This window comes from Schistocerca piceifrons, chromosome X, assembly GCF_021461385.2.
Source record: "Schistocerca piceifrons isolate TAMUIC-IGC-003096 chromosome X, iqSchPice1.1, whole genome shotgun sequence".
Taxonomy (NCBI): Eukaryota; Metazoa; Arthropoda; class Insecta; order Orthoptera; family Acrididae; genus Schistocerca; species Schistocerca piceifrons.
The window spans coordinates 434,456,130-434,476,683 of record NC_060149.1 but is presented as its reverse complement, the minus strand read 5'-3'; the positions used below and the strand labels follow the sequence as shown (position 1 = coordinate 434,476,683).

Genomic DNA, 20,554 nt, shown 5'->3' with positions numbered 1-20,554 from the left:
TTCAACTCCAGAGCGCAACTACCAATGAATGATAAAACCATGTTTCTATACCCTGTTACTGCATTAGAGGTACAAAATGCCTTAAATCAGTTAAAAATAAAATGAAATGTGGCTGTGATGGGATTCCAGATAAAGTAATAATGAACAATGCAAGATACATAGATTTCCTGCTTGCTGATGTGATTAACATGTCATTTAGCACAGGAGTCTTCCCAGAAAAACTAAAGAAATCGATTGTCAAGCCTGTTTACAAGAAGGGTGACAGTCTGATGTTATCAATTACCGGCCTATATCATTGTTATCTGGATTCTCAAAAGTAGTTGAAAGGGTACTGCATTAAAGACTGTCTTATTTTTTTAATAAAAATCAAATTCTAGTTACAGGGCGAAACAGTTTTAGAAAAAATAGGTCAACTGACACAGCAATTTATAACTTTTTAAAACTGATCATAAATTCTGTAGACAAAAATGAATTAAACTGTGGCCTGGTTTTGGACCTGTCTAAGGCTTTTGATGTCATTGGCCATAATTCACTGCTCAGGAAACTATATTGCTATGGGGTTCGTGGAGTAGCACATGATTGGTTCAAATCCTATCTTTATAATAGGTGTCAGAAGGTAGAGATACAGCATGCAGGTAAAGTCTACTCATTGGCATACCAAAGTGTCAGGTATGGCATGCCACAGGGCTCTGTACTGGGGACATTGCTGTTCTTAATATTTATGAATGATTTGCCAAGCCATTTATCAACAGCAGATGCAGTATTGTTTGCTGACAACACCAGTCTATTTGTCAAAGCTATGAATGAAACTGACTTACAGGAGAGAGTCACAGTACCCACAGAAGAAGCAAACATGTGGTTTACAAACAACAAATTAATTGTTAATGACAAAAAAGATAGTCTGGACGAACTTCAGACATATAACAACTGAAGTAAAATCTGACCTAACTTAAAACTTGGGCAGTGTAAGAGCAAACCCCCCACACTAAATTTTGAGAATTATGGCTAGATGAATATTTAATGTGGGAGAAACACACAGAAATGTTAAACAAAAAATTAAGTAAATATTGTTATGTTCTTAGAATACTAAAAAATTCCTGTAGCATTAATGCTGTGTTATGTTCATACTTTGCACTAATACATAGCACACTAAGATATGGTATCTTATTTTGGGGAATACCAGTTTGGCCAAACACTTGTTTGTGCTTCAAAAGAGGGAAATAAGGATAATCAGAGATATGACACACAGAGAATCATGTAAAAAAGTTTTCAAGGAACTACAAATCATGACTCTACCATGTATCTATATTTATGAAAGTATATGTTTTATGAAGGCACACCAGGAACATTCTTTGTTAAACAGTCAAGTTCATAAATACAAAACGAGAAATGGAGACGACTTTCATAGAGAAAGTCACACAAAAGCTATGTATCAAAAAAGTGTTCTTTATCAGCCAAAACTTTTATTTAGTGCACTATCAAAGGAAATTAAAAGTATACCATAATTCCACATATTCAGAAAAGAACTTAAAAATATGTTAATTATCAAGAGTTCTTATAGTGTCAAGGAATACTTAAAACACCAGCATTCAATATACAGTAGCTTATTTCCTTCATAGTAATGACCAAAAATGCTCATTGAAACCTAAATCGTAATCATCTATTATTCTAATTTAGCCTATTATGAATGTTTTTATGCATATGGTTTCATGTTATATGTAATAATAATTTATTTATGGAGATATAATTGTAAATCTTTTCATGTCCTATTTTCTATGTAATGCAATGTATGACAAATCCTATATCATTTTTATAATGATGAGATACAAGGATGCTAAGTAAACAAATAAATAAATAAATAAATAAATAAATAAAAACTGATGATGATAAGTGGGAAATCAGGGTTTAAGCCCAGCCCCATTAGATATCTGATGGTTGTCCACATTCACAACTATGAATGTGTTTCATCAATTCCATGATGGCTATAGCCGCTGCAGTGCTCTTCCTTCAGACATGCACACATGTCAGAAAGAAAACTGCATCGTATTTCCGAACAACACAGCCACTGTAATATTGACGCAGGCAAGCAACTTTCAATTAAAATATCTCCCCTCTATGGGAATATCTATAATGAATGTACAAGTGCAGGCTGTAGCCATATGGTTGATGATGTATTGAACTTTGTGTCTGTCTGTGAGTGGTGCTTGGATAGCCTAGTGGTAAGGTGACCACTTGCGATATGCGGGTAATCCAGTTTCAAGTCTCAGTCTGACACAAATTTTCATTGTCATCATTCCATTATACAGATGAATGTTGTCCATATTTACAAATGTGAATACACTTCATGTAGAGAAATATTTGTGCAAGAAATATGCAAGCTGACATTAAAACAGAATTAGAGTAAAAAATGAGACTTACTCCCAGAACTCCTTAACAGGATCTGTTAGTTCCCTCACAGAGATGTTTAATTGATTCACAGCACATATTTTTGAATTTGCTGTGTTGTTATATGGCACTTCCCAGCAAGTCAAATTGCTTCTTTCGTAAGCATTCACACAGTTAGGTGTGTTCCAGTAATTGTTACACGTTCTCCAGGGAACATCTGAGAAAAATAGAAATTTCAATTTTTTATTTATTGTTATAAAATAACTACAAGAAAGCATTCAAAATTAACACAGAAGAGAAATAAATAATGTTAAAAGAATCAATCACACTTCTTTTATTACTTTCTGAAGTAATTTCTTGTTTTATGTGGAGGCAGAGTTATTGTTTGTAACAGTTACATAAGAAAAAAATTGACAATTGCATCATGTGTAAATCACTTTTAATGGCTTTATTTAAGTCTACATATAAAGGGTATGGCATGTCTCATTCCATGCAGGTATATAGGTAAAATGGTCAAAAAATTTAGTCACTTTCTGTTCTTTCCTTTAGAAAAAATTATTAGGAAGTGTAAGTAAGAAAATTATGAGAATCACTCAGAAATTATTTTCTACATGAACATAAGATTTCTACACATGTAAGAAAAATAGCGTTTACTGCACATGCAGGTCTGGATCTTAACTACATTGCTCCATAATTGCTGCCACTGCTCAGTCACCTAAAAGAGTGAAATCAGTTTATGCTTGATTGTTTTACTACATTATTATTGTAGCAGTATACCACTCTCATGAAATGTCCTCTCTCTAATCAATACATCAGCTCCACCAATTCATAAAACATTTTTAACAATCCACTGCTTTTCACTTCTTTATGAATTTTCTGATAAATCATCATGACAATTTATGAACAATTGGTTCACTTATTATTTCTTATCTACAGACCAGAAAGATTTAAAAGTAGATACCTGTTGCTGTCCTCTTCTATCCATTCAGAAAAATATTTAGTGGTCATTTCAGTTTCTGTTCAGTTTTAGAAACACATTTACCCATCTGTATGCAGGTCATGGTTAAAAGTAAATCAGAACTAAAGCAAGGTAATACAAGAACCATTGCTTGACATGTGCAAAATGGAAAACACATTGCAGTATTGCACAAGGTATTCAACACAACTTACTTTTGGTCAACATAGAACTTATAATGCAACAGCCTCCTCCAAGATCATTATGAACTGTCCAATACCACCTTTTTTATATGCACCTGTGTATTTATCATACAATTCAGTGCTTCCTAGGGCCTTTTATGTTTGTTTTTATAGGTACCGTTCAGTTCACTATTCCCTAAAGGACCTATTCTTCTTTGTAAATACATATAGAATATTCTGGAATGACGAACAGTCTCGTGATTGTTAATAGATTGTTGTCATTAACAAAAATATGTACATATGCAAAATTAAACAGCAGGTCATGAAATTGAAGTAATAAATGTTTAGCAACAAATATTAAGAGGCTGTGGAAATGTTAGCTTAAATAACTAATGCCTCTAGTTACCATAATTGCAATTTGTAAATTTGCTAACACAAAAACCTCATTACAATTCAAATGAAATTAACAATCATTATCCAGTGATGTAATTTAATTCGTTATTCATTTTTATGTAATTCATTGTAATTAATGATGCTTGTAAATTATGCAGATATTAACCTCTTGTTGGCTACACCACCCAAATTTATGAAATTCTGGTATTTGAGAAAATGTGTGTATTTAATTTATGTAATGAAGTGAAGAAGAATGTGTATACTTTGAACAAATGTTAGCAATAAAATACATGCAGTCACTAATTACGAAATTAAAGTAAAGTCAAAATAATCATTGAAATCAGATTGTGAATTAATTTTCACACATAAAACCAAGATGATGATAAACATATGTTTTTTGACATTATATTTTATAACCTGTACAAATGTAACAGCAGTTAGTTTAGATGAAATTGTTTTTAATTGTAAGTTACATTTTGTAATTATATATACAGACACAAGCAGACAGAAATATGTCTGCTTGTGTCTGTATATGTGTGGATGGATATGTGTGTGTGTGTGCGAGTGTATACCTGTCCTTTTTTCCCCCTTACCCTCTCCCTTAAAACCCACATCCTTTTATCTTTCCCTCTCCTTCCCTCTTTCCTGATGAGGCAACAGTTTGTTGCGAAAGCTTGAATTTTGTGTGTATGTTTGTGTTTGTTTGTGTTTCTGTTGACCTGCCAGCACTTTCATTTGGTAAGTCACATCATCTTTGTTTTTAGATATATTTTTCCTACATGGAATGTTTCCCTCTATTGTAACTATATATATATATATATATATATATATATATATATATATATATAGAGTGATGACAAGAGCAGGAATTGCTCACAAATATAGTAGGGCCAACAATATTCTGCATTCTGAAGGTGTAACTAAAAAAAGCCAAATTCCTCATTTTTCCTGAAGTTACATAATTTAGTATCAACATCAGTCTGAATACTGAGTAGCACAACAGTTTCACTAAAGCATTGATTACAAATAATACACAAAAAATAAAAATAATAAATTTTTTAAAATATAAGCAATTGGATAGATAAAAGATATACTCACCAAGCAGCAGCAGGAGAACACACATATGAAAAGCTAGACTCCAAGTTCACAAGAAAACACAGCAGTAGTGACAGAACCAACATTTGAAGTGTCAGAAACAGCATCACCATAATCATCATCATCATCATCAACAACAACAACAACAACAGAAATGGTAGTATTAAGTACATTAGCAGCCGCACCAATTATGGCAACAAGCAACTCACCACAGTCAAATGTATGGGTACATCTTGAGAGGTGCAGGAAACCTGTCCTCAAGGAATTTTGGTATCTCACCAGGACATGGGAATTTATATGACAGCACAAAACATAAATAAAATTGTAACCAGTTTTCACCCTAATCACCTGGAGATTTTAAGTCTAAATGTTCAATGCCTTAGAAATAAATCACTAGAACTTGAGGTAGCAATAAATGGTGCAAACATTGACTGAAGGTGCATTATAGAGCACTGGTTCAGAACTTTCGAACTAAGTATCATTAATATTCATCCATATAAGTTGGCAAGTCAGTATTGTGGAAAAAAATGCCAAAAATGGAGGTGTATGTATCTTTACTAACTCAAGTATCAGGTATAAAAGAAGATGTGAAGTTGGATTATTGAGTGTGGAAAATCATTTTGAAGCAGCAGCTATACAGTTGTATGAAATACAGTGAAGAGTCATAGTAATAGCAATATGCAGACCACCTACTGAGGACACAGACATATTCATTAATAAATTAGAAACACTGCTTAACATTCTTTTTACTGAAAGAGCCACTGTAGTTGTCTGTGGGGATTTCAACATAAATCTTATGAATGAAAGTAGGCTAAAAAATCAATTCCTAAATCTATTATGCAGTTTAAATCTGTTCCACACATACATGAACCCACAAGAATAACCTATAACACAAACAGTCGGATAGATAATATATTTTAAAATGTACAATCTACAGAAGTAGAGGTAACAAATACTGATTTGGGATTGCCAGGCCATAATGCATTTGTCCTCAAAATTCCTTCAATGCCGCTGCAAGAGAAAAACGTGTACTTCATGTATAAAAGAAAATTTTCTGCTGAAAACTGTGTAGAATTTACAAATATCGTAACTAGTGAGTCTTGGGCAGAAGTGCTGTCCCTAACAAATACAAATGATGCATATAACACTTTTTCTTCAATTTTCATGGGATATTTTGAAATGTGCTTTCCAAAGAAGCTGTCAAGAATCACATCACAATACAAAGCCAAGTTCTTGGATCACAGTTGGCATCAAAACTTCTTGTGGAACTCTAAAGGGACTAAATTCAGAATTGAAGATATCTACAGATCCGCAGTTCATAGAATATGTCAAGAATTACAAGTGGGTATATCAAAAAGGAATTGCCAAGGCAAAAGTTATGCAGTTTGGGAAAATATGTCCAAATGTGAATCTTGATCTGTTGTTGGGTGGTAAGGCAATAGACAGAGTGGCATCAACAAAATTGCTGGGGATTCATGTAGATGAAAACCTTAATTTTAATGATCATGTAATGAAACTTATGCAGAAACTCAATTCAGCTTGTCTTGCTCTTAGAATTATTGCCAATGTCTGTACTGCAGAGGGTGCCAGGATGGCATATTTTGGCTATTTTCAGTCTCTTGCAACATACAGAATAATATTTTAGGGTTCCACCACTTACAATCTAAAACAAATCTTTCTGTTACAGAAGAGGTCTATCCCAGTAATAACACACAGTCATCCACAGACCCTTATTCAACAAGCTTAAAATTCTAACAATACCTTCCTTATACATATATACAAATGTGTTTTATATGTTAGGGCCCACCTTGCAGATTTTCAGACAAATACCAACATAGATAACTACAATACTCAAATTAGCACAGCACTCCATACTCAGAGAACAAGAAAAAACCACACACACAAATACATGTGAGCCATGTGGGTAAAAATCTCTACAACATACTGCCAGCGAACATCAGAAAGTTAGAAGATGAAAACAGATTTAAAGTAGAATGTAAAGAATTTCTACTTGAACAATGTTTTTACTCGGTAAATGACCATTTAGGCCAATAAATAATTTTGGTAATGTTTATATTAATGCAAAACAGAAAACACTGTCTTTCATCCCATAAAGTTTCTGTTAATTTTTTAAATCTCATGGACAGCTGTTGAGTGTGGTAAAATCTTTACTGAATTATTGTAGTGAATATAAAGGCTTCCTGTTTAGGGAAGACAAAAGTAAAGCCTTAGGGCAAACAGACTACGCAGTTACAATACTGTTAGTATACGTGTTTAAAAAGTTGTATTATTGTGTCTTGTATGATGAGGTATTATTCTTTGACCATTTTTTGTACAATTTTGTATGTATCGTTCTTTGTACTACTTAATGTAAAATTTTATATAAAACCAAAGATGAGGTGACTTACCGAACAAAAGCGCTGGCAGGTCGATAGACACACAAACAAACACAAACATACACACAAAATTCAAGCTTTCGCAACAAACTGTTGCCTCATCAGGAAAGAGGGAAGGAGAGGGGAAGACGAAAGGAAGTGGGTTTTAAGGGAGAGGGTAAGGAGTCATTCCAATCCCGGGAGCGGAAAGACTTACCTTAGGGGGAAAAAAGGACAGGTATACACTCGCACACACGCACATATCCATCCACACATACAGACACAAGCAGACATATGTGTATGTGTGGATGGATATGTGCGTGTGTGCGAGTGTATACCTGTCCTTTTTTCCCCCTAAGGTAAGTCTTTCCGCTCCCGGGATTGGAATGACTCCTTACCCTCTCCCTTAAAACCCACTTCCTTTCGTCTTCCCCTCTCCTTCCCTCTTTCCTGGTGAGGCAACAGTTTGTTGCGAAAGCTTGAATTTTGTGTGTATGTTTGTGTTTGTTTGTGTGTCTATCGACCTGCCAGCGCTTTTGTTCGGTAAGTCACCTCATCTTTGGTTTTATATATAATTTTTCCCACGTGGAATGTTTCCTTCCATTATATTAATGTAAAATTTTGTATGTTCCGTTTGCACAGATTGCTTCCCATAAATTGACATGTACTTTTGGACAACATCCATACAACATTTATTGTCTACAGATGGATAAATAAATAAGTAAATAAATATTACAGTTTGGGAGCTTTTGGAGCCAGTTGCTCATTCTTCCAGCAGAAGGATTGAAGGGGAAGGAAGAGGAGTGGAGGAAAAGGTCTGGTAAGTTTTAGGAAAAGTGGTAGAGTCCCCCAGAACCCCAAGTCAGTGGTGACTTACTGGACTCTTTCCTTCCCATTCTGTCCAATAAGTCTCCCCTAAGGGACTTTTCTGAACTCTACCCCTTTTCCTAAACCTCACCAGACCTTTTCCTTCACCTCTCGTCTTTCCCCTTCAGCCCTTCTGCCAGAAGAAGTTGCTGCCTCTAAAAGTTTGCACACTGTAGTACCTTGTTATATGTGTGCTTTCTTGCCACCGCTTGGTGAGTAGATTTTTTATCTATCCAATTACTTATATATAAAAAACAAGACACTTTACCACAGTCATACATCACAGTATGCATAACACCACAAAACTCCTAACTGGACATTGTGGTTCATATATAGCAGTTGATTTTAAATGAAAATGTTGAGCAAATGAGCAAAGGTATATGAAATATTTAATTATATTTACTTAATAGCATCTAGTGAATCAAAACTGCAGCTTTTATTAGTCTTAAGTAATGTGACTGATAGTCAGAATGTAATATTAAATTTTACAATGTCTCCCACTAATTTCTTGACTTATGCATTGTTGTATAGGGCCTGCTATTCCCACATTAATATGTCTGAAACTGTCACTTGACATTGTTTGTGTCAAACGTAAATCAGCACCAAAAAATTTGTAAAGTATACCAATTCTAGATCTTGTTTTTCACTGCATTTAACATGAAATAGCAGTGATATTGTCTTTATTTGTAAATTGATTGTAGGTACATGTAGTAATTTATATATATATATATATATATATATATATATATATATATATATATATATATATATATATATATATATATATATGTTTAAAAACAAAGATGATGTGACTTACCATACGAAAGCACTGGCAGGTCGATAGAAACACAAACAGACATGTCTGCTTGTGTCTGTATATGTCTGGATGGATATGTGTGTGTGTGCGAGTGTATACCCGTCCTTATTAAGGTAAGTCTTTCCGCTCCCGGGATTGGAATGACTCCTTACCCTCTCCCTTAAAACCCACTTCCTTTCGTCTTTCCCTCTCCTTCCCTCTTCCCTGATGAGGCAACAGTTTGTTGCGAAAGCTTGAATTTTGTGTGTATCTATGTGTCTGTTTGTGTTTCTATCGACCTGACCTGCCAGCGCTTTCATATGGTAAGTCACATCATCTTTGTTTTTAAACATATTTTTCCCGCGTGGAATCTTTCTCTCTCTCTCTCTCTCTCTCTCTCTCTCTCTCTCTCTCTCTCTCTCTCTATATATATATATATATATATATATATATATATATATATATATATATATATATAAAAACAGTTTCTACTTACCAGAACGAAGTGACATGAAAAAATAAAAGATGGCCCAGGCAAGGATGACAATGTAGTATATGTTCATCCAACAAGACATTACTGCTGCTGCATATCCAATACCTGAAAATGCATGCACTGCATTAATTAAGTAATGTAGATGTATTTTTAATATTCCTACACTTTCATTTTATCTACGAATTAGTCCTTAAGAAGCAACTCATTTTGTAGTGTATGACATAAAAAATTAATTTTAATTTGTATGACAGAGTGAGAGTATGGCATGTGCAAAATTATATAACACAAAGATAAAAATTAAGCTGCTCACTCTTGCTCATAACACAAAAAGCTAATTAGAATATTCTCCATTCAAAATTCTAAATCATGCTCTTTAGTGAACAGAATATTTTGTATTAGTCCATCATCTTTGAGGCATGCATCCAGGACATCTTTTGGCTAACAAGCTTACGGCTATTCTCAAGTTGAGCTGCTGGTTTTGTGAGCTCACTGGAAAGCAAATTGTGAAAGAATGTTACCATAATGTAGAACTGTTGGTTTCTGTAACATATTAAACAGTCATGATAATGATAAAATCAACTAAAATTGTGAAAACTGTGTGTCAAGTGAAGTTTGATTGTTACACTTCATTAAAAACACAAAACAGTCACTGAAGTTTTCCCAGTGGCTTGAATATTTCATCATCTTTTGGAAATGCATTAGGGATATTATTAATTATTGTTATGATATTTCAACTGGAAACCTTCAGTCATTTTCAAAGTCAGTTGCTTGCAAGATTTTAAAATAACTTTTACACAATACAATACTGTATTACAGATCTTTGTATGAGCTGTTTTTAGTCTTGTTGTGTCATCATGATTGTTAAAGGAGTTCTAAAAAAGTGCTATATAGACAGTGAAAAATATCTATGAGTTACACTTTAATAGAAATTTTTGGAATTTTCTAAGTATGTTTTTGGGATATGAAGTGTACTATTACTTTTTCTTCTTTCCCTTTTGTGGCCTACTATTTCAAATTATTTATCCTATTTGTGGTACTTAGCAGCATTTTGTCAGAGACAGGCTGGGACCCTGGACCAGTGAAGGCACTGATAGATGTGTCTTCAGTTGAAGTATTATGTTTCTACATGGTGGTAGCCATTGTAACAGACAAGGCAAAGTAGTGATAAAGTTGGTGGGCTGTGACCCTTATGGTTGTAGGATGACAAAGTGTACAGCATGGTGGTGAGGACCTGTCAGACTTCATGGGCACTAGCGAATTATACATTTGTTAACTTTGGTTTAAAATTGAATTGCCTACTCTGCAGAGAGAACAAGGAGGGCTGTGGACACAGCAAACAGAGTGGAATGCACTGACATGCACAGTGCAGCAGTCTCTTGAGACCATAGCAAGATCATCTCAGTTCATGCAGCATGAGCAGTGCTGTGCAGGATAGACAGCCCAGCTGGTGGCAGGCATTGCTCATCTGGCAGTGATACCCAACAGCTCCTTGACACTTATGAATAGAGCAAACTTGTAGACTGCATAGACAGTTCCCCAGTAAGCTTCCAGTAGCTCTGCATAGGACAGTATGGTAGAGCAGAGTTACTGCATGGTCTTTGTACCAGGGGCCCACTCACAAATATGAGACAAGGACACCATCAACTAGCATATCTCCTGAGTACAGTGACAGTGTAATAGTACATCAAGCACCAGCAGTTTGACTCCCAGTGGCTTCACATCACCAGATGAGATGTTGGCAACTCACAGTGGCCAAGTCCAGCAAACCAGGCTGGCTACAGTCTCGAAGGTAGTAGTCATTTGGCAAACAGTAGTCAGGAGATCACAGATCCTACCTCAATGCTATATCACTGCAACTGGAAGATGTAAGAGCTCAGGACACCAAGTATTTATAGTTGTCTGGCATAGGCAATGATGTTATTTCTCGATGAGGATGACAAAATGCACCCTCGTTTTGTGGGTTCATCAGCAGTCTTTACTGTGTCTCGGTGTTTCAACTATGGCTTTCAGCTTAGTACTTTTCTGCAATATTGATGGGTTGAAATGTGTTCTTGTGTAGGATTTATATGTTGTTATGGCACCCTGCAGCGCTATCAGAATGATGTCATGCTCCTTATACATTGAGCTCATTTTGATTTTGCTGAATTGGCAATTCAGACATCTTGCTCAAGCAATATGTGGTAATGGTCTCAGTGATGTGGCATGATATTGCAGTATAAGCTCTCCTGCCTGTTTATCATTTCAGTTGTGACTCTGTGTAAGCCTGCCTTGGCTTGGCTTGGCACTAGTTGGGGAAAACTTCAAAAAATTTTACATTTGCCAATATTATGGGGATTAGTGATCATGTCGTCATAATAATGACTGTTGTTATGAAAGTTAATAAATCTGTCATGAAGGCAAGGAGGGTGTTTCTGCTTTAAGAGCAGATGAGCAGTTATAAGCATCTCACTTAGACAATGAGCTGACATCATTTAATTCCAGTTTGATGAGTATAGTCGAATTATGGGCAAAGTTGAAACAGACTGTAAATTGTGCTTTGGTTCAGTATGTGTCTATTTAGTGGGCTGAGGATGGAAAAGACCTATTGCAGTTTAACAACAAAATTAAGAAAACTCTGAGGAAGTAAAGACCGTTGTACTCTTAAGTCAAAAAAGAACACACAGTGATAAAAAGCAAAGGTTAGGAGAGGTTTGTGCATCTGTGAAAATGTCTATGCACAAAGCATACTGTTACTACTTTCATGTATTAGCAAAAGATCTAGCTGAGAACCTGAGAAAATTCTGATCCTATATAAAATAACTAAGTGGGTCTAAGGATTCCAACTAGCTACTCATTGACCAGCCTCATGTGGCAGTAGAAGACAGCAAAATGAAAGACGAAGTTTTAAATTTCGTGTTTAAGAAATCATTCACACAGGAGGATCATACAACCATAGTATGATTTGACCATCACACAGAGCCTCGTACTGATGATGTTGTCATAAGAGAAACAACTGAGAGAATTAAAAACAAATAAGTCAGAAGGTCCAGATGGAACCCCAGCTGAGTTTTGCAATGAGTACTCTACAGTATTTGCCCCTTACTCATCTTGTATTTATTGCAAATTTCTCATCCAGTGCAAAGTTTGAAGTGACTGGAAAAAGTGCAGATGACTCCCCTACATAAGAAGCGTAAAAGAACAGACCCACAAAATTACAGACTAATATTTTTAATTTCAGTTTGCTGCAAAATTCTAGACGTATTCTAATTCAAATATAATAAATTTCTTAGAGACCAAAAAGTTTGTCCATGAATCAGCAGGGTTTTAAAAAGCATCACTTGTATGAAAATCAGCTTGCCCTTTTCTCTCTCTTCTTACACTCATGGTAACTGCTGTCTGGGAAAGGGATATGTATTGTTATACAACTCATGATAAATTGGAGAGATGTAGTTTTTTATTTGCTGAAAATTTTTCCTCGTCTCATATACTAGATCATACTCATCTTGATGCAAAAGCTGCAGAAGAGATATTGATGGGTGATCAATATTATGCCTCCTAAAATCCACTTCAATAAACTCAAGATCACGTTTTAGTGAATACTTGAACTGCATGTTAGAGGATTTTCTTTGCTGATTCTACTAATATTCCTCCATCAGATTATGTTTCCTTGAGTGTTTGTAGCAACAGTGTCCTGTGTTATTGCCTGACTTTAATTGAATGAAAGTTTTATCTTTTCATTTTAGCCACAGAAAACTTTAGGTTCACCTCCTTCACTGCTTCCATCATGTTGTGAGGAGCAAATACATATTTCAAGTGTTTCTTTGCATCATCACACACATTCTCTGTACATATGGCCATGTTCAAGGAACTTGTGATCTATTGCGTCAATATGCTGATTTTGCCTCAAGATGTACATCCATTATTTCAAAACAGGACATATTTAAATATGCATTGCATATCATTATAAGTAATTTTAAAAAGCATACACATTAAGCTGTTGCACTACTTAAAAAATGCATATTTGAAGCTTCATTAAAGACAGCAGCAGTTCTTCCTTCATCTGCCATTTCACTTGTTCTAGTTGTATTCTAAATGCACGCATTGGCAAAAGGTCTAAACTTTATCATCACAGAGGGCTGAACTTTGCAGGAAATAACTCTCACTTCATTTACTGTGAAGAGGTTAACAAATGTGTGCTAAGATCATTTTCTTGTGAAACATCACTTGCACCCACAGCTACTCAGTTATGCACTGCACAATTTTTTATCATTGAAATGTTCATGAAAGCTGACTCACAAAGTCCATGTTTTGTTTCTTAGTTTCATGTGGTCCTTGTTGACTTGTTTTACACTAATACAGATTCACAGTTTTATTACATTGCTCTTTCTCTTCTGTAGTTACACTAGTAATTTCTCATGTTTGACAACTTCCTTTGTCTATTAAGTGGTTTTCCTGCCTCGTGATGACTGGGTGTTGTGTGATGTCCTTGGTTAGATAGGTTTAAGTAGTTCTAGGTTCTAGGGGACTGATGACCATAGATGTTAAGTCCCATAGTGCTCAGAGCCATTTTTTCTATCAAGTGGTTTTCTTTTATCCACTGTTTTCGTACAACCTCTGAAAGTTTACCTTTGAAGCAAAAGTTTCCCTTACATTTTCTTAAAACACTCATTCTTAAAACTATGATTACACAGTTACTCATGGCACAACCATTAAATATGCTGATTAGTAGCTTCAGTTACCTCTCTTATTTTTCAGCTGATTACAGACTGACTGTGCCTCGCAGGTCCATGCTTTCTTATACGCTTGCAAAACCAACTTCCGTGTGCTCATAAGTACTTTATTATGAACACTGAATCTTGATGATGCCATATGCAGTTTAGATGGTTCTACTTTCATGATAATAGAACCTTGTGATGTTGTAACACTTGCATCTGTCCTCCCTGGTTGAAACAATGTCTTCCTGCATTTGGCTGTGCTTTTAAGAAAAATTACACAACGTTTTTTGTTCCCCTAATTATCTGTCACATTGCGAGGATCATCAAATTTACCCTGGGCCTCAGGCACACATTTGTGATAAAATTTCAGTTTTGTTGGCTTGATCTCAACCTTACAAATCTTTTTCCTCTTTCTTCTCTTCCCCCCCCCCCCCCCCCCTCTCAGAAGGAGATGATGTTGCCACTCCAAGTGGTGACAAATCTGTGTCATTTAGAAATAAATATATCAGTACTACTTCATTATCCACAGCATTCACAACACAACTAACATTATCAATAGCTACCTCTGCATTCTCCATTCATACAACCACTGTCTGCAGGTCCACTCTACATGGCACAAAAACCAGCAGCATGTATTTCCCTGTACATCTGGTACAGGCTCCACAGCCTCAAAACAACAACCATTATCCAACAGCATAGATACTGCTCCACCTAAATCAGTATCTCCCATGTTGCTACTGACACAGCCATTTACTTCCACACAGCACACACTTGTTTCATTTGGCACTACAGCTACCTCAGACACTACATTTTCACAAAAAATTGGGGCTGATACATTTACAGTACTCTCTGTTATTTCCACAATGTCAGTACTTTGCGTATCAAGTAAACTTACAGCAGGAATATCCACAACCTTTGATTCCTGGTACTTGTTCACCTCACCTAGCCTCACACAAGTACTTTTGGACTGTAATTCCTCCTGATTCTTCACAAAGACAGTTTGTTGTACTGCTGGACTACCACCAAGTAACCTATTCTCTCTCTTGCTTACCTAAAGCTGCATTATTAGCATTCATAACCTTTACCATTTTAAGCATACTCGTACTCTTTGCTAGTTGCTTTGAAATCTTCTCCTGGCATTGAGCTACTGCAGCTGATAGAGTTCTAACTGTTTTCTCCAGCTTAGCCCCCAGTGGAGTTGAAAATGATGTGTTTGACCCGCTAGCAATCATACAAAACCAAACAAAAGAGAAAAACCCAAAACAATGATGTAGAGACTTAAATACACTACTATATACAAATAGTAATAACTAAAGTTTATGCCAGAAGTGCTACTAGTGAATATCACCACCATATACTTAAAGACAATGAGTAAGCAAGGCTCAGAATAAATCACAGTACCCATCGAAAATACTACAAACTGGTACACGCAGTCTTTGAGTTTAATGTGCATTGACTTCCTGCATCTTCCACATATCAGTGCAAATAGACACTTGGCCAAAACCTACTGACCCCTCATGATCCCTAAAATCAAGAATACATAAACTACTGCACTAATCATGCTGCATTGTACTAGGTTGGAAGTATGGGTACTGACAACGATTGATGCCACAGACTTCATTACACTGTCACTGAAATCTGAGGTGACAGCCTGTTCTGACACTAAAATTTAAGGTCATTGGGCTGTGACCCTTGTGGATGCAGCATGATGAAATATGGAGTACAGGGGTGAAGGCGTCAGATGGCATGGACACATATGAGTCACATTAGAAAGTTATACATTTATTAGCTTTAGTTTACAACTGAATTGTCTTCTCTGCACCATCAGTGAGGAGGGCTGTGGACACAGCAGGCAAAGTGGAACATGCAGATTCACATAGTTCAGCAGTCTCTCAAGGCCATCAGTGAGGTCATGGCAGCTCACGCAGCTGATGGTAGGCATTTAACTCATCTGATGATGATGCCTAACAGTTTGATGATGCTTTTGACTAGGGCATACATGTGGACCTCATAGGTAATGCTCCAATAAGGTTCCAGCAGCTCTGCTTTGGATGGCAATGATAGTGCAGAGTTATGATGTGGCCTCTGCACTGGAGGAAGACCATGGATACCTGTGTCAACTCATGGCTGTGAGTTGGGTGCGGCAGCAACTAGTGTGCCTCCCAAGTACAGTGACATTGTGATAGTGCATCAAGTGCCATCAGCTTGGCTCTTAGTGAGTCAGTGGTAGAAAGTTCTGAGTCTTCACATCAGCATATGAGAGGTTGACATTTCACAGCAGCTAAATCCAGAAGGCCAGGCTGGCTACAATCTTTATCATAGTAGTCATCTGGTGAACAGTAGTCAGCACTTCACAGCTCCTGTCTCAATGCTGGTGCACTGAAATTGGAAGATAGAGGGGCTCAGAAACTTGTGTATTTATATGTGTCTGGCAGAAGCAATGATGTTATGTTTTGGCAAGCACGACCAAATGTGGCCTGGGTTCATCAGCAGTCTTCACCGCTCCTTGGTGTCTCAGCTGTGGCTTTCAGCTCTTCAGCTTATCGTTTTTATGTGATATCAGTGGGCTGAAACGTATTCTTGTGTAAGATTTATATGTTCTTATTGAACCTTGCAGTGCTGTCAGAATGATGTCATGTTCCTTCCACAGTGAGGTCATCTTTCTAAAGTGTCAACTTTGATTTCTCACTCAAGCAGTGTATGACAATGGACTCAGTTGCTGCAATTTTGCACTTGAGCCTGCCTTGGCTTGGACCAGCACTGGCTGGGGAAAACTATAAAAATTTCTACATTCACTCAGTATATCTTTCTATGGTGCAACAGCAGTATCTTTTTATATCTTCAAGTGGTACTTTCATTGTAATTTGGGAAGCTTTTTCTGTCTTCTCTTCATTTGAAAGTGACAACCTGATGATGGAATTCTTGCTAATTACATAAGTTTTACGAAAAGTGATAAGTTACCCAAAAGTAAATGGCTGTATGTGTATGTGTAAATAGTGTTATGTATCAGACTTGGTGGCACAGTCAGTAAGTACCATAACAAAATTTTCTTTCTTTTTTTTCACTTATTGCTTCTTTCAGGTCTGGCAATTTATTCATTAACTCATTGGTTTTTATTTGGTCCCATTTGATAATATTACATACAGAGTGTGTAAATCTGATATAGTACAAGTCAGCTTAACATAATATCTTAAAATATTTAGTCCACATATATAAAGAGTTGAATTGGCAATAATGATAGTAATGTTGCAAGCATTTTTCTCTCAAGTAATATTTAGGTCTTAAAGTTATTTGCATACTGCAAACCACAATACTTTCAAGTTATTACAGTACATACATACAAATAATAATAGTATTCCACATTCGTTACACTTACACTCCTCTGCACTACAAAATTCTTTTTCCATTAAGTAATTCTTTGGAAGTTTATGGAATGTCTTTTTACTCCTATTGTCCTGAAGACTCTTAGGAAGATGCCTTACCAGTTGTACACCAGAGTACTGAGTAGTTCTCAGTCTGTGTGGTATACTTCTCAACTGATCTTTATTTCTTGTGTCACGTGAATCAACATCTGCATTTTCTTCTTCTTTGGTTAATGAAATTATTGTTCTGTATATGTACATGGATGGAAATGTCAATATCTTTAGATTATGGAAAGCTGTTCTGCACAAGTCCAATTGTTTTTTATTCATATTGGTCCTAATGGTATTTTTTACAATAAAAAAGTTATTTTTGTACTATTGCTGCCGGAGTTCTCTCAAACAGTAAACCCATACTGTGAATATATTTCAGAGCATGATATACTGTACAAATAAGTTGTTTCTTGGCATAATATGCAGGCTGTTTCATAGTAAATATTACAGTGCTTAACTTACCACAGACATTGTCTATATGTTGTTTCCATTGGAGCTTATTGTCAACTGTAATTCTAAAACACTTGTGACTGGTATAGAGTCCATGTAAAACTGGATAAGCCACTTCTAAGGTCAGAAGAAGGCATGGGCATACAAAAGGCAACAGGATCTTACCGGTGGCAGTTAAATTCATTTATTACAGTGTGCTATGCATCTACATCCATACTATGCAAACCTATATGAAGTACATGGCAAAAGGTACATTCCATTTTGTGAGAGGTACTACTGAATCATATATTATTCCTCCTGTACTATATACATATATAACACAGGAAGAATGACTGCCTAAATCTCTCTGTGTGTGCTGCAGCTAGTCTAATCTTGTCATAGTGATCCTTATTGGAGTGATATGTATCGGGTTGCCACATAAGACTTCAAATGTATTTATACATCACCAATAAACTTATCATCAAATCACACAAACCTATCTGTTGATCTGACAACAACTATCCAGAATAAGAAAATCCTCCAGAAGAGTGAGTGATCCTTAATTTTGGATATGAAATTACTTGCTACTTAGTATATGAAATGCAAAATTTACTCAAAATTTATTTAAGTTGAAGTTCATGTATGTCATCTACATGCAATAGGTTAATAGGTGTTTCACATAGAGTAGAGAAGAGTTATGAGTGAAGTTAGGTAAACATTTTCGAAAGTTATCTTGAATATTTTTGTCAGAAACTAGAAACCAGAAACAAATTTTATACAAAAGCATTTAGGATTAAATTAAAGACCAGAAATTAATCATAAGCAACAAATGACAGAACATATCATGAACAGGTGGTAGAAAATGTTACAAATGATGGCAAAGCTTAATCACAAACCACGTATACAGAATGTGTCAAATTCCTGATGGATAGAAAGAAAAATTGAAGCCACATCAAATGAACATCCTTATGGTTTCAGGGAGGGGAAAGGTACCAGAGAAGCAATTCAATTTTGACAATGTCTTTCACAATGAAAACAGTCTAAAAAAATAAAAATACCTTCTTAGCTTCTGTGGACCTACCAAAAGCCTTCAAAAATACTGAATGGAAAGAGACTGAGGGCCTGATGGAATCCCTGCCATGTTCTGCACCAAATTTGGGGCTGACTTAGCACCGCTTTTAACTGTAAGCTACTGTGGACCCCTTGAACAAAAACCTGTACCCAGTAGTTGAAAGAAAGTAAAGGTCATAACAAGAACAGTAGACGTGATCCACAAATCCACTATCCAGTGCCCTTAACATCCATTTGTTGTACAATCTTAGAACATAATCTGAACTGAAACATAACAGAACATGTCAAAAAGTATGGATTCCGAAAACATCCACCCATGCTGAAACCATGCATCAGGGCAGTCAGGCAGATGCAGTATTTCTCTAGCACTTGACTCAGTTCCCACATCTATGCTTATGATCAACAGGATGAGGTATAAAGCAAAATTTGTGTGTGGACTGAGAATTTTTTGTGAGGAAGGGCACAGCATGTCATCTTGGATTTAGAATCATTGATACATGTAAAAATAACTTTGAGTGTGCCTCAAGAAAATGTATTGGGAACTCTGCTGTTCATGTTGTATATTAATGAGCTCACAGGCATTATTAATAGTGACCTCAGACTTTTTGCAGATGATATAGTAAATGACCTACCACTTGCTATTGATGTTCATTCAGTCTAATTTGCTGATGATACATCAGTTCTAATTGAAAATGAGGTATCTGAAAATATTCCAGAAAAAGCCAAAAATACTTTAGAAAAACTTGAATCTTGGTTCTATCAAAATGGACTAAAACTAAATGTAACTAAAACCAAAATGATGCAATTTGAAACTAAATCAGTAGAAAGGAGTGAAATAAGGATAACTTGCAATGATCAGGATATCACAGAAGCAAACCACGTGAAGTTCTTAGGTCTAAATATTGACAAAAATTTAAATTGGAAGGTACACATAGATTACTTAGAAAATAAACTGAACAACTTAGCATTTGCAATGTGTATTTTGTCAGGTGCCACAAAATGGATACCAGAAAGATAGTTTATCACTGCTACTTTGAGGCAGTTATTTGTTATGGCATAATCTTCATTCAGCAAATGTTACTAGGCTCCTAGTATTACTAAAGAAAGTAATTAGAAACACGTGTGTTGCAAAACAAAAAAAAAAAAAAAAATAGGGAATCCTGTACACCACTGTTAAAAAATTTAAAAATACTCTCTATCCCCTCACTTTACATATATGAGATGGTGGTGTTCCTATATAAAAATCAACATGCACTAGACACTTTCTGTTTTGACCACAACTACAGCACTCACCACAGAGGTAGCTTCAAACTTCCAACACATCATTTAAAACTTTATGCCCAAATGCCAGAGTATATGGGGTTAAAAATTTTCAATAAAATAAAAGGCAGTAATATATTTAAAAT

At 35.7% G+C, this 20,554-nt stretch overlaps 1 protein-coding gene across 2 annotated transcripts in view; it reads right to left on the bottom strand.

Annotated features, from left to right (window-relative positions):
* LOC124721771 (sodium- and chloride-dependent GABA transporter 1) overlaps window positions 1–20,554 on the bottom strand; it is a 399,373-nt gene that overhangs the window by 69,435 nt on the left and 309,384 nt on the right. For both annotated transcript variants that reach the window (XM_047246882.1, XM_047246881.1), the window contains exons 3-4: window positions 9,545–9,646; window positions 2,419–2,602 (exon numbers count right to left, since the gene is read on the bottom strand). In XM_047246882.1, the coding sequence (XP_047102838.1) occupies window positions 2,419–2,602; window positions 9,545–9,646 (286 nt within the window). The remainder of the gene's footprint in view (window positions 1–2,418; window positions 2,603–9,544; window positions 9,647–20,554) is intronic.